The sequence below is a fragment of the Mobula hypostoma genome, chromosome 1, assembly GCF_963921235.1.
Source record: "Mobula hypostoma chromosome 1, sMobHyp1.1, whole genome shotgun sequence".
Taxonomy (NCBI): Eukaryota; Metazoa; Chordata; class Chondrichthyes; order Myliobatiformes; family Myliobatidae; genus Mobula; species Mobula hypostoma.
In genome coordinates, this window is record NC_086097.1 from 220,522,972 (window position 1) to 220,550,327 (window position 27,356).

The window sequence follows — 27,356 nt, forward strand, 5'->3', positions numbered from 1 at the left end:
AACCATGATTGACCATCATATGTCAGTGGGTTATAAATTCCGTAACAAATTAATCCACTAACTTCCCTCAGAATCTTCTACAATATCCCCCAATCTACTCAGGAGATCACTGTCCTTTTCAACTACATAACACTTCTAATTTCCCCCTTCCCCTCTAAGCAATCCAATGTACAAAGAGATAAAGACCAGCTTTACTTGTCACACATACATTGAAACATTCAGTGAAATGCAACATCTGTGTCAAATCAAAACAGCCCTTAAGTGTCGCCATGCTTCCAGTGCTGCCATAGCATGCCTACAGCTCACTAATCCTCAGCACATGTCTTTGGGACGATCAAGGGGAGCACCACAACACATAGGAACAGAATTAGGCCATTGGTGGCTCATCAAGTCTGCTCGGCAATTCCATCATGTCCCCCTAACCCCATTCTCCTGCCTTCCCTGCATAATCTTTAATGCCCCAAAATAAGATCACTGGACATAGGAGCAGAATTAGGCCACTCAGCCCATCAATTCGGCTATTTGTACCATTAGTCAGAAAGTACCAACTCCTTACAAACAGTGGCAGGAAGCAAACCCCAATCTTACATGGACAGTGTTAACTGCTACATGTACAACAACACTCGACTTACCACTGACGCCCAACAAAGCTGCCTTTTCAAATTCCTTCTGTTCTGCACATGTTGTTGGATTTCCCAAGTCTTTATACCCAATAATTTTCTTGCAATTACTGCAGAGTATCCTTCTCACCCTAACTGCGAAGCAGTCAACAACTTCATTGTCTTGTGTGGTCTGTTCAGAAGAGTTGTCCTCGGGAGTTCTATGCTCACATCTAATGCAATTGCTTCCTTTTTTCCTGTTTCCAGCAGTTTACACAGTTCCACCTCCTGCCCCCAACCTCCTTTTCCTCATTAGATTCACATATTCCGTTCCTCACATAATTTGCAAACAGACAAAATTTACATCCGTAACATTATCCAGTTATATCTGGTTCCAGCCTATTAGATTTTACAACCACTTATTTATTCAGATTACAAAGTCACCGATGAGCTGAAACTTGCATCAACTGACTTTTGGGGAAATCAAAACAATTTTATTTCCTGAGAAACAGAGCATACTTCTCCTCCCTTCCCAGCAACTCATTACAGCAGATGGTGATCATCTGTCCTATAAAATACAGAACAGAGCAGTGAATGTCATATCTTAAAACAACTTGCATTTATCTCTAAAACACTGCCAGCTCCACACTCTCCTGTGTGGAGAGTTAACATGGTTTTGTTAACTCAAAACTTGCCTCCCAAAATCCTTTTCTTGCTGGCCTCTTAAACTTATTCCTGTAAAAATGCTATTTATTTTTGTTAAAATAGAGCTCTACCACCTCCTTATGCAGCCGCGTTTCAAAGATTCAAAGTACATTATTAAAGTATGCATGCAGTATACAATTCAGAGATCTGTCTTCCCACAGTCAGCAATGAATCAAAGACAGCTATGGAACCTGTTCAAAAAAAAAAATCCACCCCTCCGTCCAACAAGCAAAAAAAAAAATCACACAAATGGCAAAAAAATGAGCAAAAACAGAGAATATGAAACACCAACCCACAAAGTCATCATCGTAAAAATCCAAGCATATTAATTTCAGCTCAGTTCAGTTCAATCTAGCGCTGTGTTGTTTGTTATCTGCTATAACTTCAGTTCTCACTGTTTTTCTTTGGCTCTCTGAATCCCAAAACATTATCCTCAAAACTTCCTCCAGTCACAACCCACGAGACCACAGCTACTGATCTCCCAGAATTCCACAAGCAATGTCAAGACCCGTAACAGTATTGAGGAACAGAGGGATCATGGGGTCCAAGTTCATAGCTCCCTGAAAGTGGCTGCACAGGTTGACAGGGTGCTTAAGAAGGCATTTGGAATGCTTGCTTTTATTAGTTGAGGCATCAAGTTCAAAAGTCAGGAAGTTATGTTGCAGCTTTATAAAACTCTAGTTAGACCGCATCTGGAGTACGTTCAGGTTGTCCCATTACAGGAAGAATATCAAGGTTTTAGAGTGGAGGCAGAAGAGGTTTAACATGATGCTGCCTGGATTAGAGGGTCATGTGCTATAGCGAGAGTTTGGACAAACTTGGGTTGCTTTCTCTGGAGTGGAAGAGACTGAGGGGAGATCTGATAGAGGTTTATTAGATTATGAGAAGCATAGCCAAAATAGACAGAATCTTCTCCCCCATAGCTGAAATGTCTAAAATTAGAGGACATCCATTTAAGGTGAACAGGGCTAATTTCAAAGATGTGAGGGACAAGTTTTTTCCCCCCCACGCAGAGAGTGGTGCATGCCTCAGTGCGCTGCCTGGTGCGGTGGTAGACGCAGTCACACTAGAAACTTTCAAGAGACATTTAGATAGACACAAGAATGTGTAGAAAATGGAAGGATATGGACATTGTGTAGGCAGAGGGGATCAGTTTGGTTGGCCATCTGATTACTAATTTATTTGGTTCAGCACAACATTATGGGCTGAAAGGCCTGCTCCTGTGTTGTCCTGTTCTATGTTCTAAAACTGTTAGTTATCTCAAATGGTATTTTCTCTAAATCTTGACAATTTACATTATCATCAGTAAAAGAGACCAAAATATCTCCAGTTTTGTACTCTTCCCTAGATATCTTTAAGGGTTATGTTATGTCATGTTTTATGTCTCATCCTGGATTCTTGAATTCTAATATTTCTCTACTTTGCCACTACCCAAGGATTGACATCTCACCCCAAGTTCAACTTCCCTTGCCTTTAAAATATGTTAAAAGTCTCATGCTAAAGATGTGGTATCCCATACTGTGTACACCACTATGGTCTTGATTGCATTGATTGTGCAATGTTATCAACGTTAAGAACCTCAAGTTCAACTCATGGACTGCTTAATGCTGCTGTTGTGAACATCCCAAGGAGATTCACAGCATTCCAAGTCTTCTCCAAGTTGCACTGCTTCTCACAGGAAAATAAAGCAAAACATGTTGCATCAAACTTCCCCTTGTAATGTTTCAACTCCTTTAACAAAACAGTTTCATACTTCTTTCAGTAAGTTCATCGCTGTAAATGCCATATCAAACCTGATACTTATTAAAACGGTGAATATTATTACAAGCCAGCAATAAAGTAGCTGTTTTCCAACATGCCTTCTGGTTCTACTGACTAATCACAAAACAATTTCCTAATTCTCTAGACTTCATATAACTTAATGAAGCTATTCTGCAGTGTTTTTAAGATTTAGGGTACAAGTATTTGAATCTTTTCTCTAATCCATCTAATCCTGTAGACAAAAGCGACTGCACATGCTACAATCTGGAACACAGCAGGGTGCTGGAAGAATGGAAAAGGCAAGGCAGCTTCTGTGGAGGCAAATCCACATATCGGGGTGAATTCTGCATTAGGACTGAAAGCCTTGCCTCCAGCAGCAGTACAGTGCAGAAGTTTTGGAGCAGAAGGTCACATCTTAAAAACAGATCAGTGGAAATGGAGAAACTGAGGAATAAAAAAGAAATGGTATTGTTAGGGGAGGCAGGGCAGGAGGAGATATAACTGAGGTGATTGCGAGAGTCTGTGAGTTATCGGGGATGTCAATGTTTCCTGAGCTGGAGACAGAATTCCAGAAAAGGAAGGAATTTTGTTAGAGATGGCAAGGTGACTTTTTGAGGAACACCAGCGCTTTGTCTGCAGGGGCCACCATGAGCTTCCAGTTACCTGCCATTTTAACTCTCCTTCACACTCCCACAGTGACCTGTCTGTCCCTAGCCTTCTCCATTGCTACGGACAGACCAAACACAAATTGGAAGACTTTACGCCCCGTACTCTGCTTGGATATCTTACAAACCAATGGTATGAAAACCGCATTTTCTAACTTCAGGCAACTCTCACCACTGGTGCTGTGCTCCCACATACTGAAAAATCAAAAAAAAAAATGGCCGACTTCTGCTCCTTTGTCTTATGGTCTAAAAACACTGGTAAAGTTTTGTGTGTCAGACAGCATCAGCAGAAGGAGAAAGAATAAACATTACAGATCTGAGATTCCTCATCAGGACTGAAGCACTAACCACAACTCATTTCACAGAATCTATCTGACTTGCTTAGTTTTTCTTGAGCAATGCACACAAAATGCTGGCGGAACTCAGCAGGCCAGGCAGCATCTACGGGAGCGAGTACACAGCCGACATTTCAGACCGAGACCCTTCAGCAGGATTTCTAGCCACTGAAGATTTTCTCGTGTTAGTTTTTCCACTGTTCTTTTTTTGTTGTACATGAACTCTGCAACACTGCTGTGTCCTCTACCTTTCAAAAATTTACTGGTTAACTATTGTGAACGTAGCTCATCTGCTCCATCTTTTCTAACCTACAATCTGCACAGTGGACCCAAGATTGCTCAAGTTGTTTAAAAAAAAGACAAGACAGATGACATGCTCCAGTGCATCATGAAAACCAGTTCAGAATCAGAATCAGTTTTAATACCACCACATGTTCTGAAATTTGTTGTTTTTGCAGCAGCAGTACTTTGCAATACATAGTAATAAAATCTATAAATTACAATAAGAAACTCACCGGAGGCGTACCAAATGGACTGGGCCGTGCAAAATGGAATAAGTTGTAATATCCTTAAAATTAAGCAAGATATTTTCTATATCCAATGTATTTTCATTTAAGTCAGTATGAATTCAGCCTTTATGAAAAGTAAAATTTGACCTAACAGAATGGAAGAGGAGCTTCCACTACCACAGCTGGAAGCAAATTACACAATTTGATTAGGTTTCAATTGAAGTTAATGACTCATAAGTCACCAGTATGGGATTCCTAATTACACCTCTCAAGGAAAGTGTGTTAAAATTCTCAAATTTTTGAAAGGAATGCTTGAGCAAGAGATATATTTTTACAAATATAATTATCCTAAGCCCTTATGGAAATTACCAACACTATATTTTCTCTCATTTAAGAAACAATTGAATCAACTGAAGACTTAAGCACCAAGTTTCAGTAGCGCATCCATGTTATTGATATTGCTCGGGTCACTCTTACGTGTACTCTTGACATCTCATAATAACCTGCCCCAGAATTCACATGTACAGATGAGCTAACAAAATCCAGGAGGATATGCACTGGAAACAAGGTACAGTATCTTAAATTAATGGCAATACATCTTAAATTAAAACCAAGTTAAGACGGCGTCATCAACCAACTTACCCTGCTCTTTTATATGGCGGATTCGTTTCACAGTTTCTTTTAAGATTGCACATTTGTCTGGTTTTACGTTGAAGTTGTCAATATCATTAAAATTAGCAAATATCAGCTCAGCAAGTTCTTCAATATACTTATTCTCTTGCTCACGGTGACGTTTCTCAGTACTACGTTTAGGGCTGTTAATATTAAAAAAAAGCAATATTAGGCATCACATACACCAAAGACTCCATTACTCTGTTTGCCTTGTTGAATACAAGCAGCTAAATTAATAGTCTTCATGCAACTCCACACAAATGTGCAAGATTTAATCAAAAATACTAACCACATATTCTGTGATCAACTTAATACTGCACCCAAGGTAATGCTGAAATAGCAATAGAATGAATATATTCTTTTTTCAGTTATTAATCATGTTTTTCAGAATGGTGGAAGACAAACAATCTCAGGATTTTCCTTCTCCATTAGACCATAAGTCACAAGAACAGACTTAGGCCATTGAGTCTGCTCCACCATTCTATCCCACAACCTCATTCTTCTGCCTTCTCCTCATAACTTTTGGCACCCTTCCTATTGAAGAACCTATCAACTTTTAAATATACCCAATGACTTGGCCACCACAGCCGTCCCACAGATTCACCGTCCTCTAGCTAAAGAAATTCCTCTTCATCCCTGTTCTAAAGACATGTACTTCTATTTTGAGACTGCCTTGTGGTCCTAGATGTCCCCACTCTCGGAAACATCTTCTTCACATCCACTCTATCTAAGCCTTTCAATATTCAATAGGTTTCAATGAGATATCCCCTCATTCTTCTAAGCTCTAGTGAGTACAAGCCCAGAGCCATCAAACACTGCTCATACGTTAACCTGTTCATTCACGAAATCACTTCATGAACCTCTTCTGGACCCTCTCCAAAGCCAGCACACCACTTCTTAGATAAGGGCCTCAAAACTGCTCACAATACTCCGTGTGGCCTGACTAATGCTTTATAAAGTTACATCCTTGCTTTTATATTCCAGCTTGGATGACCTCAATCTGGAGGATGGTAGCAATCTAGTAGAATATTACTGTCAGTTAAGAACTTTCATAAACATACACAGATGGAAGGTTTCTGAGGAAGATGAGATGAGGCAGGATGGAGTTAGGAAACGTAATGGAGCTGGAAGTGGGCACTGCTGCTGCTGCTAATGAGTGTGATGTCAGAAGTTTATCTTGGTGCCAAAATGTAGCACTAAATGTGCCAAGACCCAGTTCAGCTTCAAAAAATTGCCAAGGGATTAAGGGAGTCAAATAAGATCAACTTGCTTGTTGTTAACATCCATGTGTAAATAGGCACTGCGTCCTTTGATGATACTATCAAAAGGCTAGATGTAAATAAGAAAAAGGAGGCAGCCATGTATGGTTGCTTATGCGACATCTGGGATAATGGCATGGTGGTGCAAAGCGAAAGTCACCTCAACTGGCTTGTGACTTCAACTGATGTACATTCTTCATGAGAAATCTTAGGGCAGCACAGTAATGCAGAGGTTAGCACAACACTTTTTAGTATCAGCGACCCAGTTTCAATTCTATTAACTACCTGTAAGGAGTTTGTACATTCTCCCCGTGACTGTATGGGTTTCCTCTGGGTCCTCCAGTTTCCTCCCATCGTCCAAAAGCATACCAGTTGGTGGGTTAATTAGTCATGGTAAATTGTCCCGTGATTAAGCTAGTGTAATGCCCTGGTTTACGTTTTTACTGTTATGCTGCAGGTATTTCATTTAGCAGTTCTATTACACGAGGTTGAATCTGAGGATTGCTAGAATAGCACGGCTTGAAGGGCCTTTTCCAAGAATGGAACCAGCTTGATGCTGGCAGAGAGGTGCAGGAGGCCATCGAGCAGTCACCACTGTAAACGGCCTGCAGACCAGTGGACAAGAGTAAATAAATGACAGCCTGCTATTACCACAATCATATGGGTCAACTTGGTATACTGCTCATGGATCCATTTTCCTCAATGCCCTCACCAAACACTACTGCAGAACCTTTAGCAATGGACTCTCCACAGATAACATGCATGTGGTCCACCTTTTTAAAAGGTAATAAAAACTTCAGCAGGATCAATCACTCACAAATCCAAGTGAAATCTTCTTGATCAGCTCATATTTGCTTAAAGGGTCAATTACTTTGCCCTGTGATAGATTCCTGTAATGCTGCCTGACATTAACACATCAAATGTGAAAACCAAGGTTTCAGCTTTGATTTTTTCTCCTTTCTCAAATCATGAAATTTTCAGTTTCAGAAACCAATGATAGAATTATCGGAAGCAGGCCAGTACATCCACACCAGTGTTCATGCCACATATGAAACGACTCCCAATTTACCCAACTCACCCTTTTAATGCATGTTGACATTCAATCTCATCTTTTTTTTTGTGCGTGCCATACTCTAACTAGAGCCTCGGCAACCACTTTTCAGGTGGTTGTCTTGGAGGAAAGATTCTGTGAGTGGTCCGCCACATCCTTCTCCCAGCGCAGCGTTTTTTTCTTTACGAGGCCCAGTTGCGAGCTCGACACTCAACCCAGCATGGATGGAAAGCGTGCCCAGGAGCAGCCCAACTGGATTCGAACTCAGGAACCTTCACTCCGGAGTCCAGCGCTGATGTCACTGCGCCAGCCAGCCGTATCATCTAGATTTTCCTTAAAAAATATGCTACTCACCACTCTCTTTCTTTTTAATTACCTCTCTTTTTTTTCCATTCTCAAAATACAGAATCTTCTCATGAAATCTTTCCTGGAATTATTAGTGACTTTTTTTTTTATTCAAGAACTTTCCCACAGGAAGAGGCATCTCCTTTATGCTAATCCTATCAAGCCTCTCAATTATTTTGAGAAAGTGGAGAGTATATTGACTGGCTGCATCATAGCCTGGTATGAAAACACCAATGCCCTTGAATGGAAAATCCTCCAAAAAGTAGTGGATGCAGCCAAGTCCATCATGGGGAAAGCCATCCCACCACTGAGCACATCTACACGAAGTGTTGTAGCAGGAAAACAGCATCCATCATCAGGAACCAACCTCCCAGTCAAGCTTTCTTCTCACTGTTGCCATTAGGAAAAAGATACAGGAGCTTCAGGACTCACATCACCAGGTTCAGGAACACTTATTACCCCTCAACCATCTTGAACTATTTTGGCTCTTGAACCAAAGGGGATAACCTCACTCAACTTACCCCATCATTGAAATGTTCCCACAACCTATGGACTCCCTTTCAAAGACTCTTCATCTCATGTTCTTGATATTTATTATTTCTTTCCTTTTAGTATTTGCGCAGTTTGTTGTCTTTTGCACACTGCACAGTTGGTGCAGTCTTTCATTGATTCAATTGTGCTTATTATTCTATTATGAATTTATTGCATATGCCTATAAGAAAATGAATCTTGGGCCTGTATCTGGTGACATATATGTACTTTATGATAATCAATCTACTTTGAAGTCATCAAGTGTTCCAAGAGAAAAAGAACCTTTGCCTTTATAGACTTTCCTTGAAGAGTTGAGGCAGGCAGATTATGAACATTCAGAAGCCATCTAGGTAAGTGGATCAAAGGTGCTTAGAGGCCTATGGGCAAAATGCAGGCAGCTTGGACCAACTCCATGGCAACACAGCTGGCATGGATGAGTTAGGCCAAAGGGCCTATTTCCATGCTGTATGTCATTCTTGCAAGTCTTCTTCACCTTGAGCCACGTTTTAATACCCTTTTTTGTAAGGAAACTCTTCAAGGTACTCTAACCAAGATGCCATTGATTCCAAGATTCCACTTATTGGTTTTTCTATCCAAAAATACTGAAAAACTTCTAACCGCATTTACAATTCTTTTCAACCTTTTTGTCTAATGACTTTCATGTATTATTTCTGCTTAAGTTCAATTTTTTTCTCGACTTGCTTAAAAATCCACCTACCTACCATTAAGTTTTATTTATCATAGAATCTGCAAAATATTGTCTGGTTCTGTCACTGCACACTGATGTGTGTTTGTTTGCAAGTATGCTGTATTTTTATCCATTACAGTCTCAAATGCTATTTCAATTAATGAATCAACATTGTCGTTGCCATAAACACAAGGAATTCTGCAGATGCTGGAAATTCAAGCAACACACATCAAAGTTGCTGGTGAACGCAGCAGGCCAGGCAGCATCTCTAGGAAGAGGTACAGTCGACGTTTCGGGCCGAGACCCTTCGTCAGGACTAACTGAAGGAAGAGCTAGTAAGAGATTTGAGAGGGGGAGGGGGAGATCCAAAATTATAGGAGAAGACAGGAGGGGAAATGATGGAGCCAAGAGCTGGACAGGTGATTGGCAAAAGGGATATGAGAGGATCATGGGACAGGAAGCCCAGGGAGAAGGAAAAGGGGGAGGGGGGGTAAGGGAGGAAGTGTAAGGGCATGTGTAGCACTTACCACCATTCAGGGCCCCAGACAGTCCTTCCAGGTGAGGCGACACTTCACCTGTGAGTCGGCTGGGGTGATATACTGCGTCCGGTGCTCCCGATGTGGCCTTCTATATATTGGCGAGACCCGACGCAGACTGGGAGATCGTTTTGCTGAACACCTACGCTCTGTTTGCCAGAGAAAGCAGGATCTCCCGATGGCCACACATTTTAATTCCACATCCCATTCCTGTTCTGATATATCTATCCACGGCCTCCTCTACTGTAAAGAGGAAGCCACACTCAGGTTGGAGGAACAACACCTTATATTCCGTCTGGGTAGCCTCCAACCTGATGGCATGAACATTGACTTCTTTAACTTCCGCTAATGCCCCACCTCCCCCTCGTACCCAATCCGTTATTTATATACATTCTTTCTCTCTCTCTCTCTTTTTTCTCCCTCTGTCCCTCTGACTATACCCCTTGCCCATCCTCTGGGTTTCCCCCCCTCCCCTTTTTCCTTCTCCCTGGGCTTCCTGTCCCATGATCCTCTCATATCCCTTTTGCCAATCACCTGTCCAGCTCTTGGCTCCATCACTTCCCCTCCTGTCTTCTCCTATCATTTTGGATCTCCCCCTCCCCCTCTCAAATCTCTTACTAACTCTTCCTTCAGTTAGTCCTGACGAAGGGTCTCGGTCTGAAACGTCGACTGTACCACTTCCTAGAGATGCTGCCTGGCCTGCTGCGTTCACCAGCAACTTTGATGTGTGTTGCGTTTCATTGCCATAATCTTTTTCAAAGTGCATTCAAATTTTTGTTATTTTTATTATCTTCTCCAGCTTGGTTTTGTGCATCCTTAATGGACCTCTAGAAATTTACATTGCTTTGTAAATATTTACTGCTTGATTTCTAAAATTCTGAACTTTCATGTGAGCCTTACTTCTATCTATTTTGTGTCAAAAGCTGCTTAGTTGCACACATTCTGCTTTGATCTTTTGTACAGTTTTAAATACATTTCTTTAAACTATTTCATCATAGATTAACAGCTCAGGATAACTAAAAGAGATTAATGTATTTATCACTTAGAAGTTTAAAATTCTTGCTTCTCCCCTTCAAATCTAATATCAGATTCAATTTATATTACTGTCATTAACTACAATTTATTCCATTACTACAGATTGCTAATTAATTTTGATTTGCTATGTATTAAAGCTAGCTATTTCATCTCCTGTAGGCCCTCCATAAAAGGGATAAAAGAAAAATTATGCGGCTTTCTTGCTGGAACTATTCTACACTGTAATGAAATTTAAAATCTCCCATTATAACCACATTGCTTCCCTATGTGCTTCTTGCCACATGTGGTTACACATGCCCACATGAAGTCACCATGATTTGGAGGATGACAAACAGACCTCCCTGGAGTTTTATCTTCTATTGATTACTCACCTTACTAATATCATTTCTCTCCAATTTTTTTACTTCCATCATCTTTTATTAACGTTGCTACTGTTCCTTGTTTTCCAATTTCTCTTGACATTATAAAGAATCTATAGCCTGCAGTATCTGATTCTCAATCACACAGCATTTATTGACATCTCCCTAATTGGCTTCCACATCATTTCCTTTAGGACAAATGTGTGCTTTTAATTTATTTATTGTGCTGCTTGAATTCAATAATGTAACTTATTTAGGCAACTATTCCAACCCGTACCATATGCCTCTACATTATATTTACCATATATTTTCAGTATCGCAATTTTTTTATATCAGTACAGAAGCATTTAACCTACTTTTACTCTTCATCACTTCTCTTTTATTTTATTATTTGCTTTTCTCTTTTCCTCAGGAAAGCACCAGTTTGAAGGGTTTTAAATTGAAAAAGGACATTCCATTGCACAACCAATTAAGTAACTAGGGCAGACATAACAGGAGTGACACAGGTCACCATTTTCAGATTGTACACTTGGATTTAAGCTCTTGAAGGAATGGGGGGGGGGGGAATTCAATTGCAATTCATTTGTCTGATTAGAATCCGGGTACCTGGTAGAGAAAAAAATATTTGATGAAGACTGACGTAAGTCAGCAGAGTATGAAGCAAAAATGTCAACAATGTTGCTATCGTGCATAAGACCGTAAGTTATAGGTGCACTATTACACTATTTGGCCATCGAGGATGCTCTGCCATTTCATCATGGTTGATCCAATTTTCCCCTCAGCCCCTCCTGCCTTCTCCCTGTATCCCTTCATCCCTTCATACCCTGACCAATCAAGAATCTATCAATCTCTGCCTTAAATATATCCAATGACTTGGCCTCCACAGCCACCTGTGGCAACAAATTCCACAGATTCACTACTCTCTGCCTAAAGAAATTCCTAATTTCCTTTCTAAAAATACGCCCTCCTTTTACTTATAGCTAATCATCAATTTCAGTAGAAATATTTTAGTGATGACAATCACAATTTTCCATATTTTCATCAAGGTAGAGCTGTAAATGGTGAACTGGATATTTACTGTGATTTACATTCATGAGAGTCACTGAGCATTTCACTGATTTCCCTTACATCTTACCTTGGTCGTGGATGGTCACATGGTGATTCCTTGCGTTTTCTGGAGTCTAATCTGGCAAGGTCAGAGGAATTTTCACCCATTCCACTCATCTTGTGGGCATATAAGCAGCTGATGAAAGTAAAAAGAAGTTTCAGTTAGAACTTTACCAAAACTTGTTAAACTTTTACTGTCTATCCTGTGCTGGCATCCATGCAAGTTTTCAGAAATACTTGCTTCAGTACTCAGATGGAAATATAAACACACTTCTAACACATTCAATGTCACCCCCTGGAATAGAGATGTTAGACACATTTACATTCACAGGAAGTTTGCATATGTCTGCTCACATGTGCGCGCGACACACACACACACACACACACACACACACACTTAGGCCCTCTAGTCAAACTCAGCGCCACACAAAAACAGAAATTAAGAGGCAGCAGAGGGCCATTTAGTACTTCATGCCCGATCCACATATTCAGTAAGACCATAAGACAGGGGTCTCCAACCTTTTTTTGCACTGCGGACCAGTTTAATATTGACAGCATTCTTGCGGATCGGCTGACCGGTTGGGGGGGGGGGGGGGGTTAATCACGCCCGGAATATAGGTGATAAGGTGATAGTGCATTGGTTGCAAAGCACGTGCAGACATCCCACCCTGCAAAAACTCATTTCAGGGAGGTAGCACCCCCGCCCCCCCTCCCGCAGACCCATATCGCCCCACCCACCCCCCGCCGACCTCCAAGAGTGTATGTAATACTTTATTTAGTGATTTTGTCCAATCTGTAAACCAAGTTGGGTATATGCAGCAAATGTGACATTAAAATATGTACTTATATTATAAACATATGTTTACTCTATTACAACTTTAAACAAGTCTACAGGGAGTTTGGCCTCATCATGTAGGACTCAATAGCGAAGCTCCTTGGCAACTAGCCAGCTAGTTTAAATCAGGGGTCCCCAACCTTTTTTGCACTGCAGACCAGTTTAATATTGACAATATTCTTGCGGACTGGCCGACCTGGGGTGGGGGGGGGGGGGTGTTAAACGCAACCGGAATATAGGTGATAATTCAACTACAAGTCACTTATAACTGGCTAATACACTCAACTTTATTTCTAAAAGGGTTTATCTAACAAATTTAATATTAAAGAGACAGCGCATATTTCCCCACGTGAATATGGTGATGTCAATTATAAGTCACTTATAAGTCAATAACATGTTTGGATATTAAACACACAGCGCATATTTTCCTCGTATGAACATATAAAATCATGTAACACACCAATATTGCTGAATCAGTGGGAGCCCTGGGCTTGTTTCCCTGCAACAAGACGGTCCCATCGAGGGGTGATGGGAGACAGCAATACTCGAAGGGGGTTCCTTATGTCCAGTCTATTCCGCAGTTTAGTTTTCGTTGCATTCATTGCAGAAAACCTCACTTAGCAGAGATATGATGTTGGAAATGGAAGCAACATTTTCAGTGCTTTCGTGGCTATCTCAGGATATTCAGCCTTGACTTTGATCCAGAATGCCAGCAGAGATGTTATGTCAAACATACTTTTCAGCCCGCCGTCATTTGCAAGCTCGAGGAGTTGAGCTTCTTCCCATGCTGACATGGATGATTCACCGGGGACATTCACAAATGGGTCACAGATCCATTCCTTTGCACATCTTGGGTCATTTGTGGTTGGGAAGTAATGCACGAATTCTGTTGACAGCAAAGATAGGTGATTGCGCACCAGCTGTGAGAAGGATGGTGCAGCCTCAGTCTCTCCCCAGAATCCCAGCTAATGTTGGGAACATGTCAAATATGCCCCTGTCCACTCGCTGTCCCCACAGATACAGTTTGGCTTGCCTTAGCAATACAGCAACCACTAAGTACGACGCTCTCAGAGCAGCAGCATTTGTGGAGCTGGTGGCTCTCAGCATTTGCTTCTGTCCCGCTTGCTCACGTTTTCTCCGCTCAAAAAACTCAGTGGATTCATCTTTTAAGTGCAGGGTGCTTGGACTCAAGGTGCCGAAGCAGTTTTGAGGCCTTCATTGCCTCATTAGACAGCTTGTCTCCACATATCACACACAGGGGGCTTGGAGAGTGCGAGTGACCGGTCGCAATAAAGCCATATTTTATGTACGACTTGTCGTAGTTTCTGTTGAAGGAAGCTTTCTTTTTTTTGCAGTCTTGGCCTCAGCTGTCTCTGCTTTATCATCATCGTTAGCCCTTTTATGTCCCCTACCACCTCTTCCAAAGAAACTCTCAAATGATGTTTGTTTTTTTACTCAGAGTAGTTGTAGGTTAATGACTGACTGATGACCTCACTTGCGTTCAAGTTCAACAGTGGACGTAACAGGGAATGAGGAAAAGTGCAGCTGACTCATATTGTTTCATATCGCCAAATCATATTGTTTCCTCGCGACCCAGTAGCACTTGCTTCATGGCTTGGTGGTTAGGGACCACTACCATAAGATATAGGAGCAGAATTAGGCCATTTGGCCCAATGAATCTGCTCCGCCATTTTATCTTGGCTAATCCATTTTCTCTCTCAGCCCAAATCTCCTGCCTTCTCCCTGTATCCCTTCATGCCTGGACTAATCAAGAACCTATCAACCTCCACCCTAAATATACCCAAGACTTTGCCTCCACAGCTGCCTGTGGCAACAAATTCCACAAATTCACTACTCTCTGGTTAAAATTCCTCATGTCCATTCTAAAATGACGCCCTCCTTTTACTTCTAGCTAATCATCAATTTCAGTACCTTGTTCCTACTTTCTCCTGCAGTCTCTAATCCCTTTGGCATTAAAACAAATCTACCTCCTCCTTAAATATATTTACTGGCTTAGTGCCCACCGCTTTCAATGATAACTTCCACTGGTTCACCACTTTTTCAGTGGAAGAATTTCTCCTGTTCATGATTCTAAATTGCATACCTTGTTTCTCAGCACCGTGGTCCCTGGTTCTGGAGTCTCCAACCTTTGGGAATGTCCTTCCTGCATCTAGACTGCCAGTCATTTCACAATTTTATGGGTTTCTCTGAGGATTCTCCCTTTATTCTTCAAAACTCCACTGAATAGTGGTTAAAATAATTCCCCAATTTATTCTTGCAACTGCAAATTAGAAGTGAAGCCCAAACCAAAATGGAGGATGCAGCAGTGACTTCCCACTGCATGGCAGTACATAGAAGATAAATAAAGTGTACTTTTATTTTTAACATTTTGGGTTTCTCATTATTGTACCCACACCTAAATCCATATAAGCTAATCTTCCAACAATGCTCACTGAACAGAAATCAGAAGGAGGAAGTCTGATCTTCTAAAAGTAATGAGTTGCAACTAAAAAGGAACAATCAGCCTGGGATCAGTCTTTAAAGGAAGCATAGACAGTTCCCTGAAGCAGCCTGTCAATACAGATAATCCAGCATAAACTAAGGTTCAAAGTAAATTTATTATCAAAGTACAGACATGTCACCTCATACAACCCTGAGATTCATTTTCTTGCAGGCATAACTTAGAAATCCATAATAGAATAATAGCCATAATAGAATCAATGAAAGACCGCACCAGCTTGGGTGTTCAATCAGTGTACAAGTATTATGTATGAAAGAAGATGGGCAACACAGTGTCAATCAAATTCTCAAAGCAGGTTGGCAACACTTTCAGGAATCACCAAGTCTCCCCCAATATCTAACCTACAGTGTAATTACTGGACTGAAACAGTTCCTTCCTTTATTACCTCTCAACAACCAATTCAGATATTAAAATTGCAATGGTGCAAAATCTTTACTTTTAAGGCTAGTTAAACTCCTTTGTGTGTAACACGCCAGACAATGGATTTCTCAGACCAAGTATTTTACATCTTGTGTTATCCAAATTCTAACTGCTCATTCATTTGAGATTTCAAAGAGAAACACTGATCAAAGTCACAATTAGCAGTTAACTATAATAAGGTCAAGTACAACTGACCTAATACTGTTAATTATTCTTTCACGCATTATTAACACAACTATTAAAACACAGAATAAAATCATATTATGCAGAAATGTGCACTTTGATTTGCATGTGCTATGGTTGGGAAGAAAGAAAATAGGTATTGTATGACACAGAAGCAGAATTTTCCTATTCATGCCCTTCAGTCTTGACTATGCTTCAACAGAAATTCTCCCCAATCAGATACAAAGCAATTGATACATGAAAAACGGACAAAAGATACCAGATGAAATGAAATTAAATTTATACACAGGTGAATTACAATAATTGATCATCATAATGTGATAGCTCTTCTGATATTACACTACTTTCTCCAGGTGCAGGCATGTTCAGCAAGTGTTTACAAACTACTTAAGTATGTGTTTCCATTACCCAATCATCCCACTCACCTTCATTCAAGTGGCAATTCAGTTCAGTTCAACAGCAGGTACTTGCCTGAGCCAGAAAGTCAGGCATTCAAACTATGTTCCAGAAACTTCAACAGTTCGAGCAATCTACTGATATTCCAGTCAAAGTGACACAGTTGCTGCACTGGTAGGAGTTGAACAAAGGTCAGGATCGCCTTCTCAGGAAGATACAAATAGTCATGGTGCAAAAAAGTTCCCAGCTGAAAATTCAAACTCTGTGAACATTGCCAATGTATTCTGATATTATCCCAACATTTATTCAGTTTGCAGTAATCCGAAACAAACTTAAAGAGTGGAGATGAGACAATGCGAGGACAGTTTACAAAAATTTACCAAGCACATCAACTACATTAGGTGATCGGCCTCACAAGCAGTGCAGAGAAGATGGGCAAGGAGATAACAGGAGCATTTACCAATATGAATCATGCCATCAGTGACTCATTCAACAGCTCACTTTACTTTTAAAGGCTATTCTTCAAAGAAGGTTAGATATTTTCACATAATTCTCATGGCAACAGCTTTAGAGCATTGACACATTTGCCCTACCGAGGTGCAACACCTCACATTTACTTGGGTTAAACTCCATCTGCCATTTCTCTGCCCACATCCACAAGTGATGTATACTGCACTGTATTCTTTACCAGTCTTCTACACTATCCACAATTCCACCAATTTTAGTATCATCCAGAAATTTACTAGCTCGCCCACCTACATTTTCAACCAGAGTCAAGGAATTTCATGAGAATTTCTTATTCAGTTTGCCAGTAATCATCTTGCATCCATAGGCACTAGTTTTGTGCCAACTAACAAGTGGCAACATCATTTCCATCTCTATGCCATCAAACATCTTCATCAATATTTAAAGACATTTAAAAGTTTAACCACCTTATCGACCTGTGTAGCCACTTTCAATGAGCTCTGAACTTGGTTCCAGAGACCTCTCTGCTCAGCAATACAGTTAAGGACCTTGCCCTTAACAGTGTACTTACTGTTATGTGTCAGATTACTTTTCAGAATCAAAATCAGATTTAATGCCACTGGCATATATTGTGAAATCTGTCATTTTTGCAGCAGCGCAATGCAATTGCAGCCCCCCCTAATAAGCCTCAGGCTTGCTCAACTCGCTGTCGTCTAGGGGAAGCAGTCTTCAGCCCCGCCTAACTGGGTAATCAAGTTTGTGTGGACGCTGTGTGATTATACCCTACCCTCCCAAATAACAGACAATACACCATATACGATTAAATGATTATAATTAATAGAGATAAAATATAAAAGGAAACTAAAAAGGCGCCAAACTTATCAAAGTTCAACCTCTTCGTGCACAAACAGTTGGAGCTCTGCTAACGATCCTCTTTTCATCTTTCGAGCCCCTCTGACCACCTCGACCCACCACCTGGGACCACCCATGGTGGTCAACCAGATGCTCCACACGAGTCTGTCTTCGTCTCCTCTCCTCGCCGAAGACCCTGGACCTGGGACTCTGGCTCGGGATCCGCCCTGTCGGCCAGCTCACAGCATCGCATCCACTCTCTCTCTCCCCATCGCGCCTTCTCCCCCAAAACCCGCGCATGCAATAGCTTACAGACACAAAAGAAAGAATAACATCTATCCCACAAACACGAGGAATTCTGCAGATGCTGGAAATTCAAGCAACACACATCAAAGTTGCTGGTGAACGCAGCAGGCCAGGCAGCATCTCTAGGAAGAAGTACAGTCAACGTTTCGGGCGTCGAAGGGTCTCGGCCCGAAATGTCGACTGTACCTCTTCCTAGAGATGCTGCCTGGCCTGCTGCGTTCACCAGCAACTTTGATGTGTGTTGATAACATCTATCCCAATTGGTTAGCAACTGAATACAGCTCCCTCTATAACCCAAACTGCTAGCGAGAGAACTTTCTCAGCAGTTAACATAATAAAGAAGCCATTTTGATTAGCCTACACAGTAACATAAAAGAAGAAACCCCTTACACAACAAATAATAGAAGTGAATTACAGTAAATATACAGTGGCATGCAAAAGTTTGGGCACCCCAGTCAAAATTTCTGTTACTGTGAATAGCTAAGCGAGTAAAAGATGAACTGATTTCCAAAAGGCATGAAGTTAAAGATGACACATTTCTTTAACATTTTAAGCAAGATTACTTTATTTCCATCTTTTACAGTTTCAAAATAACAAAAAAAGAAAAAGGGCCTGAAGCAAAAGTTTGGGCACCCTGCATGGTCAGCACTTAGTAACACCCCCCTTGGCAAGTATCACAGCTGGCTTTCTGTAGCCAGCTACGAGTCTATCAATTCTTGTTTGGAGGATCTTCACCCATTCTTTCTTGCAAAAGGCTTCTAGTTCTGTGAGATTCTTGGGCTGTCTTGCATGCACTGCTCTTTTGAGGTCTATCCACATTCGGGGGACTGTGAGGGCCATGGCAAAAACCTTCAGCTTGTGCCTCTTGAGGTAGTCCATTGTGGATTTTGAAGTGCGTTTAGGATCATTATCCTGTTGTAGAAGCCATCCTCTTTTCATCTTCAGCTTTTTTTTTTACAGACAGTGTGATGTTTGCTTCCAGAATTTACTGATATTTATTTGAATTCATTCTTCCCTCTACCAGTGAAATGTTCCGTGTGCCACTGGCTACAACACAAGCCCAAAGCATGAGCGATCCACCCCTGTGCTTAACAGTTGGAGCAGTGTTCTTTTCATGAAATTCTGCACCCTTTTTTCTCCAAACATACCTTTGCTCATTGTGGCCAAAATGTTCTATTTTAACTTCATCAGTTCATAGGACTGGTTTCCAAAATACATCAGGCTTGTTTAGATGTTCCTTTGCAAACTTCTGACGCTGAATTTTGTGGTGAGGACACAGGAAAGGTTTTCTTCTGATGACTCTTCCATGAAGGTCGTATTTGTGCAGGTGTCGCTGCACAGTAGAACAGTGCACCACCACTCCAGAGTCTGAAGGTCTTTTGTAGTCAAGCAGGGGTTTTTATTTGCCTTTCTAGCAATCCTACAAGCAGTTCTCTCGAAAAGTTTTCTTGGTCTTCCAGACCACAACTTGACCTCCACCGTTCCTGTTAACTGCCATTTCTTGATTACGTTACGAACTGAGGAAACGGCTACCTGAAAACGCCTTGCTATCTTCTTATAGCCTTCTCCTGTTTTGTCAGCAACATTTATTTTAATTTTCAGAGTGGTAGGCAGCTGCTTAGAGGAGCCCATGGCTGCTGATTGTTGGGACAAGGTTTGAGGAGGCAGGGTATTTATAAAGCTTTGAAATTTGCATCACCTGGCCTTTCCTAACGATGATTGTGAACAAGCCACAGCCCTAACAAGCTAATTAAGGTCTGAGACCTTGGTAAAAGTTATCTGAGAGCTCAAATCTCTTGGGGTACACAAACTTTTGCATGGTGCTCCTTTCCTTTTTTTCCCCCCACTCTAAGATTGTACAAAACAAAAATAATACACTAATCTTAGTTAAAATGTTGAAAAGAATGTTTCATCTTTAACTTTATGACTTTTGGAGATCAGCTCATCGGGGTGCCCAAACTTTTGCGTGTGTGTGTGTGTGTGTGTGTGTGTGTGTGTATATTTTTTTTTGTTAAATTAAATTAGTGCAAAAATAGAAATTAAAAAGTAGTGAGATAGTGTTCATAGGTTCAATATGCATTCAGAAATCAGATGACAGAGGGGTAAAAGCTGTTTTGAATCATTGAATGTGTGCCTTCAGGCTGCTGTACCTCCTTCCTTTTGGTGTGTGTGTTCATCCAGCGCTGACATCGATGAGGACCTCGACACCATTATGATGGTGTCAAGACTAGCGCGTGATTTGGATTTAAGTGAGGGAGAGTCGCGCAGCGTCAGCCTCACTCTCTCTTCCTAAATCCCATCTGGATATAGTGGCAAGACAGAATCGAGACGGCTGGAGATGGGACCAGGCGCAGTAGATGACCAGGACGTCTTCTGCTACATCTTTTGGTAGCAATAAGAACAAGGAATGAGGTCCTTAATGATGGATGCCATCTTCTTGAGGCATTGCTGCTTTGAAGAAAACATTTGTCTGTTCATCCTGGTCTGATAGCTGTAATGTGCAAGTAGTGGTTCAAACATATTGTCCTGCTTTTTTGAATTTTACTTAAGTATTAAATTGTTTGAATGTTTTGCTCTGCTAACAATCATTGCTACTGCAATACAAACCATTAAGTACTTCTGCTAAATTCTTCTGAATCTGCTAACATAAGGAGCAGATGATGATTAGAAGATTTACAAACGTCTGAGAAAACTGACACGTAAATTATGATCAAAAAGACAGTGCAGATGTAAAAGACACAGTGACTGGTAAATATAATTAAAGGAGCTGAAAAAGCCAGTAAGTGCAATTAGCAGATAATAACTACAAATATCTATCTGGTCAGAGTGGCTGGGCGGTGGGAGGAGGTTTCTTCCATTCAATGGTTGGTGAATTTTTGTACTGGACTTCTTAATTATCTTACAAATGTGTGTATGTTACAGGTATATTGTCATAAAGATCTATCTTGAGCAAAGAAGTTCTAACTTTTGGACTCACAAATGAATATATGCGACACTGAATGGGCTGCAAAAAAATTACACACAGATGCAGGATTTCCCCATATCTAATTTTTTAACCCAACATTCTTTAAAGGAGATGTCTGAATACAAGTGGTTGCAGCTCCATTGGGAAAATCGGAAGGAGTTGTGTCAAGCCACATTGATCCTGCAGATCTCTTCTTGGATTATCTCTGATGCAGAGCTTTGGGACTCACACTGGGAAAAGGATCCACTCTGTTTGTACAGGGAAACCCTCTTGTATTTTTGAAAATTAAGCATTGGGATAATTCAAGGGAGTAAGACTCCTTGAATCTCAGGAAGATGGTACAGGAGCCCGAGGACATACGCTCAGTGTTCTAAGAACAGTTTCTTCCATCAGTTAGTCCTGACAAAGGGTCTCGGCCTGAAACGTCGACTGTACCTCTTCCTAGAGATGCTGCTTGGCCTACTGCGTTCACCAGCAACTTTGATGTGCGTTGCTTGAATTTCCAGCATCTGCAGAATTCCTGTTGTTTGCGTCTTCCATCCACCATCAGGTTTCTAAATGACCCATGAACACTACCTCACTTGCTGCACTACTTATTTTTTATATTTCTTAACAAAACTTATTGTAATTTTTTTAACTTATTGTAATTTTTTTTAACATACTGCTTCAGCAAAACAACAAATTTCATGTCGGTGATAATAAACCTGATTCTGAAGAAAGTTGGTATTGCAGAATTCAAAGTCTACCCAGCTACACAGGTAGCAAGAACAAACGTGTAAAAAAATATATTTTCTGCTACTGATCCTTAGATGCAACGATCACTCCTTCTAATCAGGGGGATATGTTAAGCTTGAGACTAACAGCTCCATTGTATTCCCCTGTCTTTATAAGCATATCTTTGAAAATGAAGTAGCAGCACATTGAACTTAAAAACAAAGGGAACTACACTCTAGGTCAAGTAAAGAATGTTGTTTACACCGCACAGCTTGAAGAGATGTTAGCCTTGCTGCCATAGAAGTAAAAGTGGGAGACGCAACATCCTATTCCATCATTTCTTTTCATCCAACATTCACACATAAATAACCAACCTCAGGCTTGATGCCTTGACTTTATTAAGAAAATTGTTGAACAATTTGTTGGATGACTCCCAGAACCTGCAAAATCATATAGGGAGCAATCTTCAGGAGAGATAGTTGAGAATAATGCCAAAAAACACTTTGAGAATAGATGGTGCTTAACACCAAGAGATTGGGATGATCTTAAGAGTAATAATGCCTTACCCTGCAGGTCTACTTGCATTCCTCTGCCCAAATCTTTTGACCTCAAACCTTGGCAAGGAGAACATACCCTACACACCATGACATAAAAGTCCGTCAAGTACAAGGTTGGAAAAAAAAACAGGCATTTCACAAAAGAAGATTGAGTTTATGTGCAACCACCCAATGTTGTAAATAGTTCCACACAAGACCTGAAGCCTACTACCCTTTACCCAAGGTAACTCATATCGTATTGATTGGAAGGCAACATCTGAAATTTGGATCTGGTTAGATTGTAAAGCAAGTAAGTGTGAAACATGACTGGCATTGTTTATGCACTGGTAAAAAAAGCTTTAAGGCTTCAAGTCTTTCCGGAGGGCCTGTGGAGTTAGCAGGTTGACACTTTGATCTTAACCAGCAACACAGCAGTAACCATCCAGGTGTCCAACATAGCACATCTCAGAAGAGGACACCTTCAAGAATTCTGAGGCAAGGTTTTCCAACTTTCTTTGAGAATACAGTGCAAATATTTACCTGTCACTATAACTTTGTCAAGGAAACTACTACCAACCACGTGGAAAACTTTCCATTTGTGATATATAACCCTTTTATATACACACCAAGGAGCACAGGGCTGCAGTGCAGAGCATCTGAAATATTACAAAATTTTACTAGCAATTTTATGATCTCCTGAAGGACTCGGCGAATTTGACTCTCAGGAATGCAGGTATGACACATTGAAGGGGACAAAGATAAACATGATATGATGATTAAGCTTGTGCTAAAATCAGAACACTCCTAAGGTTCATCTGGGTGCCTGGACATTGTTGGATGGTGTTAGCCTTGGAGTGTTATTGGCGCGAGTATCACCAATTGTTTGCCTTTATTTTGGTGTCTTTCTCAACTTGCTGTAAGGAGCTAATGCGTCCTCAGTTTCCCTCTTCGTGCCATGACTCAATCCTGAATGAAAAAGAAATCTCAAAGCTCTTTGGCTAATGGAAAACCATCATTAAGATGCTTAGTTGCCAGTTGTGGCTTTGGTGTTGCCTCTTCCTCACTTGTGCTTGACCTGACTGGCAAGAATAACTTCATTCACTACTATTCTGAACTGATTCTACGATCTACAGACTCACTTTCAAGAACTCTTTGCAACTCATGTTCTCAGTATTATTTTTATTCGTACATTTTGGTGCTGGTCAGTCTTTACCTGCCTACCTATAGCATTTTTGTAAAATTATACTGTATTTATTTTTTCTTGTAAATGCCTGCAGGAAAATGAATCTTAAGATAAGTACATGGTTACATATACACAAAATACTCTGCAGATGCTGGGGTCAAAGCAACACTCACAACACGCTGGAGCAACTCAGCAGGTCGGGCAGCATCCATGGAAACAATCAGTCAATGTTTCGGGCCGGAAGCCTTCGTCAGGACTGAAGAGGGAAGGGGCAGAGGCCCTATAAAGAAGGTGGGGGGAGGGTGGGAAGAAGGCTGGTAGGTTCCAGGTGAAAAACCAGTAAGGGGAAAGATAAAGGGGTGGGGGAGGGGAAGCGGGGAGGGGATAGGCAGGAAAGGTGAAAAAGGAATAGGGGAAAACACAATGGGTAGTAGGAGGCGGCGGAACCAAGAGGGAGGTGATAGGCAGTTGGGGGAGGGGGCAGAGTGAAATAGGGATAGGGAAAGGGAGGGGGAGGGAATTACCGGAAGTTGGAGAACTCTGTGTTCATCCCAAGGGGCTGGAGACTACCCAGACGGTATATGAGGTGTTGCTCCTCCAACCTGAGTTTAGCCTCATCATGGTTACATATATGTACTTTGATAATAAACTTACTTTGAACTTTCACTAAATTAGCTCTTCTTCAATCAGCTGAGCAGTGCCAGAGCATAAGCAGCTCCTCTACTGCCATTACTATCAAACCCCAGCCCCTCACCTGAACAATAACCCATTAATGCAATTTCTTTCATCTCAGGATTCACTTCACGATGCTCGTAAAAATCATTCACTGCCCTTTAATCGCATTTTTTCCCCAACAAGCCTTGATAGTAGAAGGCCTCATTTAATTCAGAAACTCTTTCATATATATTATAAATACTCTCTGACACGGTGTAATTTTTACAGAATCCAATCACTGCTAAACTTGAATTACTATTTATAGCATCTAAAATAAACTTCCAAAGTTTCAACAACATGGTCAAGAGGCTAGAGGAGTAATGAGCTTGGTGGCAAAGAAAAACTCCTCCACAGCCTGGACGCTTTTGGGTTGGATAGGAGCATCACCATAAAGCAGATCATTAAAGCCACATTTCTTGTTGCCATGTATATTAACACGATATCATGTAGTTCACTTGCTTGGACTCTGTCTGTGAACACAGACTGAGAGTGGTGAAGTTGTGGACCAGTTTATTCAAAATGCAACTAAGCATCTGGTTGTACGGTGTAGAAGTAATCCATTTCATGCACGAAAACATAAAGGGTTGCAATTAATTAGATAAAAGTTTACAGAAAGTTTTTGCATATCGATGTCAGGTGTCTCCTAAATCCACACTAGTCATCTTCTAGGAGTGGGAACCTATGCAAGAGGGATGAGTATGAGCTGTCAGAAAGGTTCACGTCACACAATTGAATCATACCCTCACATTCAACTGCTCTGACATTATAGAGAGTAAAACAAGATCCCTAATTATTGGGCAGACCAGTTTGTGTGTAAAGGAGACTTACACCAAAGTACACAATATCTCAGTAAATTCGTTCAGTTGCCACCATTAGATGAATAATATATTTCCTCAGAAGGCAAGGGTTTTTCCATGCTCAATGCTATTGGGATATTTGAAACTAATACTGTACCCACTCCACCAAAAGTACAGTATCAGCTGTTTATTTGAAACCTAATCATGTGATTTGTTCTCTTCAATTTATCAACACAACACGAATCAAACCTTATGAGATCTACCTGCGTACCATGACTTAACTGGATCAAAGGACACAACCAAAATGCACTGGTTGCAAAGCACATGCTTCCACAGTGTGCCGAACTGCAAACAACCTCTGAACACTTTGAATGGTTTTCATTGGGTGATAGCATCAAAACAAATTTCAAGGATTACTCTCAGTCACTGTTATCTTGGAGTTGACTAGGGAACAAGGTGGACTTGAAGAGCAAGGTTATTGTTAATTTGTCCCAATCAGGATCTTATTATGTGCACCATCGGCAATAAAAGACTGCAACGCAAGTGCTACTTGCACAGTGTGCAAAGCAGTCAGGCCAACATCCCCACAGAAGGCTTGGGGGGAAAGAAGAGTGAAGTATGCTTTTGAGGATCCATAGGGTTATGTGCAGAGTGAAAGAAGGCTTTTCTAGAGCCACCACAAAAATCTTTCCCTCCCTGGTGCTCTGGGCCTTATTAGTTTCCCTATTCACTCCATGGATGGGCTAACAGATACATTGTCCCTATCCAAGCAGTGTGCTCATTTAATCCAGACAGGGTAGAGAGCACATTCTAACTGTGTAACAGAGCTCAGACTTCATCGAGCTTGACTGTGTAAGTAGCAAATACATCCATATATCAAAAGCCTGATGAGCACAAGTTACAAAATCAACACCAGTTTATTCGAACTTTGCAATGAATGTCTAGTTACCCCCCCCCCCCGAACAGCCATATAGCTGACAGAGAACAAATAACTGACAAGATTAAGGTGTACAGCTATTAAAATCTGTCACACACATGGGCCCCATTAGTCTTTTATGCATAATTCTCAAAATACATTAAGCAGGGAACTTATTCAAGAGTACTGGACAGGCATTAAAAAAGTACCCTATCAAAACCTTTGCATACTTCGTTGGTGATGTTGCAAGCAAAATCAACTACAATTTATGTATTTTGTACAGAATTATGACCAATCAACTGTATTGACGTCTGTCTTAAACTTTACAACTTCTGGTTCTTGTTTAAGTCTTCCCAAATTACCCTAATTTGAAAAATATCCAATTTCAATTCTTTTAGAACTGCTTTTTCAGAAATACTTAATTGGCAGTAGAGCCATTAATGCTATGAACAGTATTATACAAATGGAAGTCTCATTATATAAAGCAACAGTTCAAACATAGATTTTTTTTTCTCCTTTTAAAATAAAGAGCCCATTTACTTTCTCCTCATGCATTAAAAACTTAATTAAAAATCTACTAAGAAATACATTTGCTTTATCTTAATGACTCAGAAGAAAGCTGAATGCATATTGATACAAGTATTATACTTTTCAAGCACAGCATGCTGCTCTTTGGGCAAAATACTTCAGTACAAGCCTCTTGATAAATGATTTTAATTTTGCACCTTAAATTGTCTAGTTTCTTTCTATAAATATAGTAAAACTCCAATTTAGATAGATCCTATGAATTCACATAAGACTACGTCAAAGTGTTGATCAATATTAGGCACTTTGGTTGAATAAACCTTTATTACATGCTTTCCCTAATGGAAATCTACAAATTATATGATGAGGTAATGAACCACCCGTGCACAAATCTTAGGACCCTAAAATACTGAGTTTTGTGCAGTTTCATAAGCAACATGGACAGATTTTATTTTCATGTTTTCGTATGTTTATTGGCAAAACAGCAAGACAAAAAGCAGAGGATTTTTTGATCGTTGTAAATGCTTTACCAGTCTAAAGAGCCTCAAGGCAACATCAGTGAAGACAATTACCAGCAGCTGTTTCATACACACAATGCATACAATCATTTTCCATACAATGGCGGCTGTATCCCTCCTTTTGTACCAGCTGCTAAATTTACTTTAAAAAACACCACATTCAGACTGTATATTCAGATTTTCAAAATTGCATCAGCTTTGGAAAAGCAAACAAAAGTACTATCACAGTCGAATTCCTCTCTTATACCACTGGGCAAACTGTTAATCAGGGCAGCCACTTATTTGGGACAACTCTTAAAGGACAAAAACTCATCAAGAAAATTACCGGAATTCCTGTTGTTTATTTGGGACAC

At 40.6% G+C, this 27,356-nt stretch overlaps 1 protein-coding gene across 9 annotated transcripts in view; it reads right to left on the reverse strand.

Annotated features, from left to right (window-relative positions):
• The window catches only part of ncoa2 (nuclear receptor coactivator 2), a 352,079-nt gene that overhangs the window by 115,391 nt on the left and 209,332 nt on the right, over positions 1-27,356 (reverse strand). For all 9 annotated transcript variants that reach the window (XM_063064795.1, XM_063064830.1, XM_063064835.1 and 6 more), the window contains 2 exons: positions 12,186-12,293; positions 5,217-5,389 (listed from right to left, as the gene is read on the reverse strand). In XM_063064795.1, the coding sequence (XP_062920865.1) occupies positions 5,217-5,389; positions 12,186-12,274 (262 nt within the window). In that variant the 5' untranslated portion in view covers positions 12,275-12,293. The remainder of the gene's footprint in view (positions 1-5,216; positions 5,390-12,185; positions 12,294-27,356) is intronic.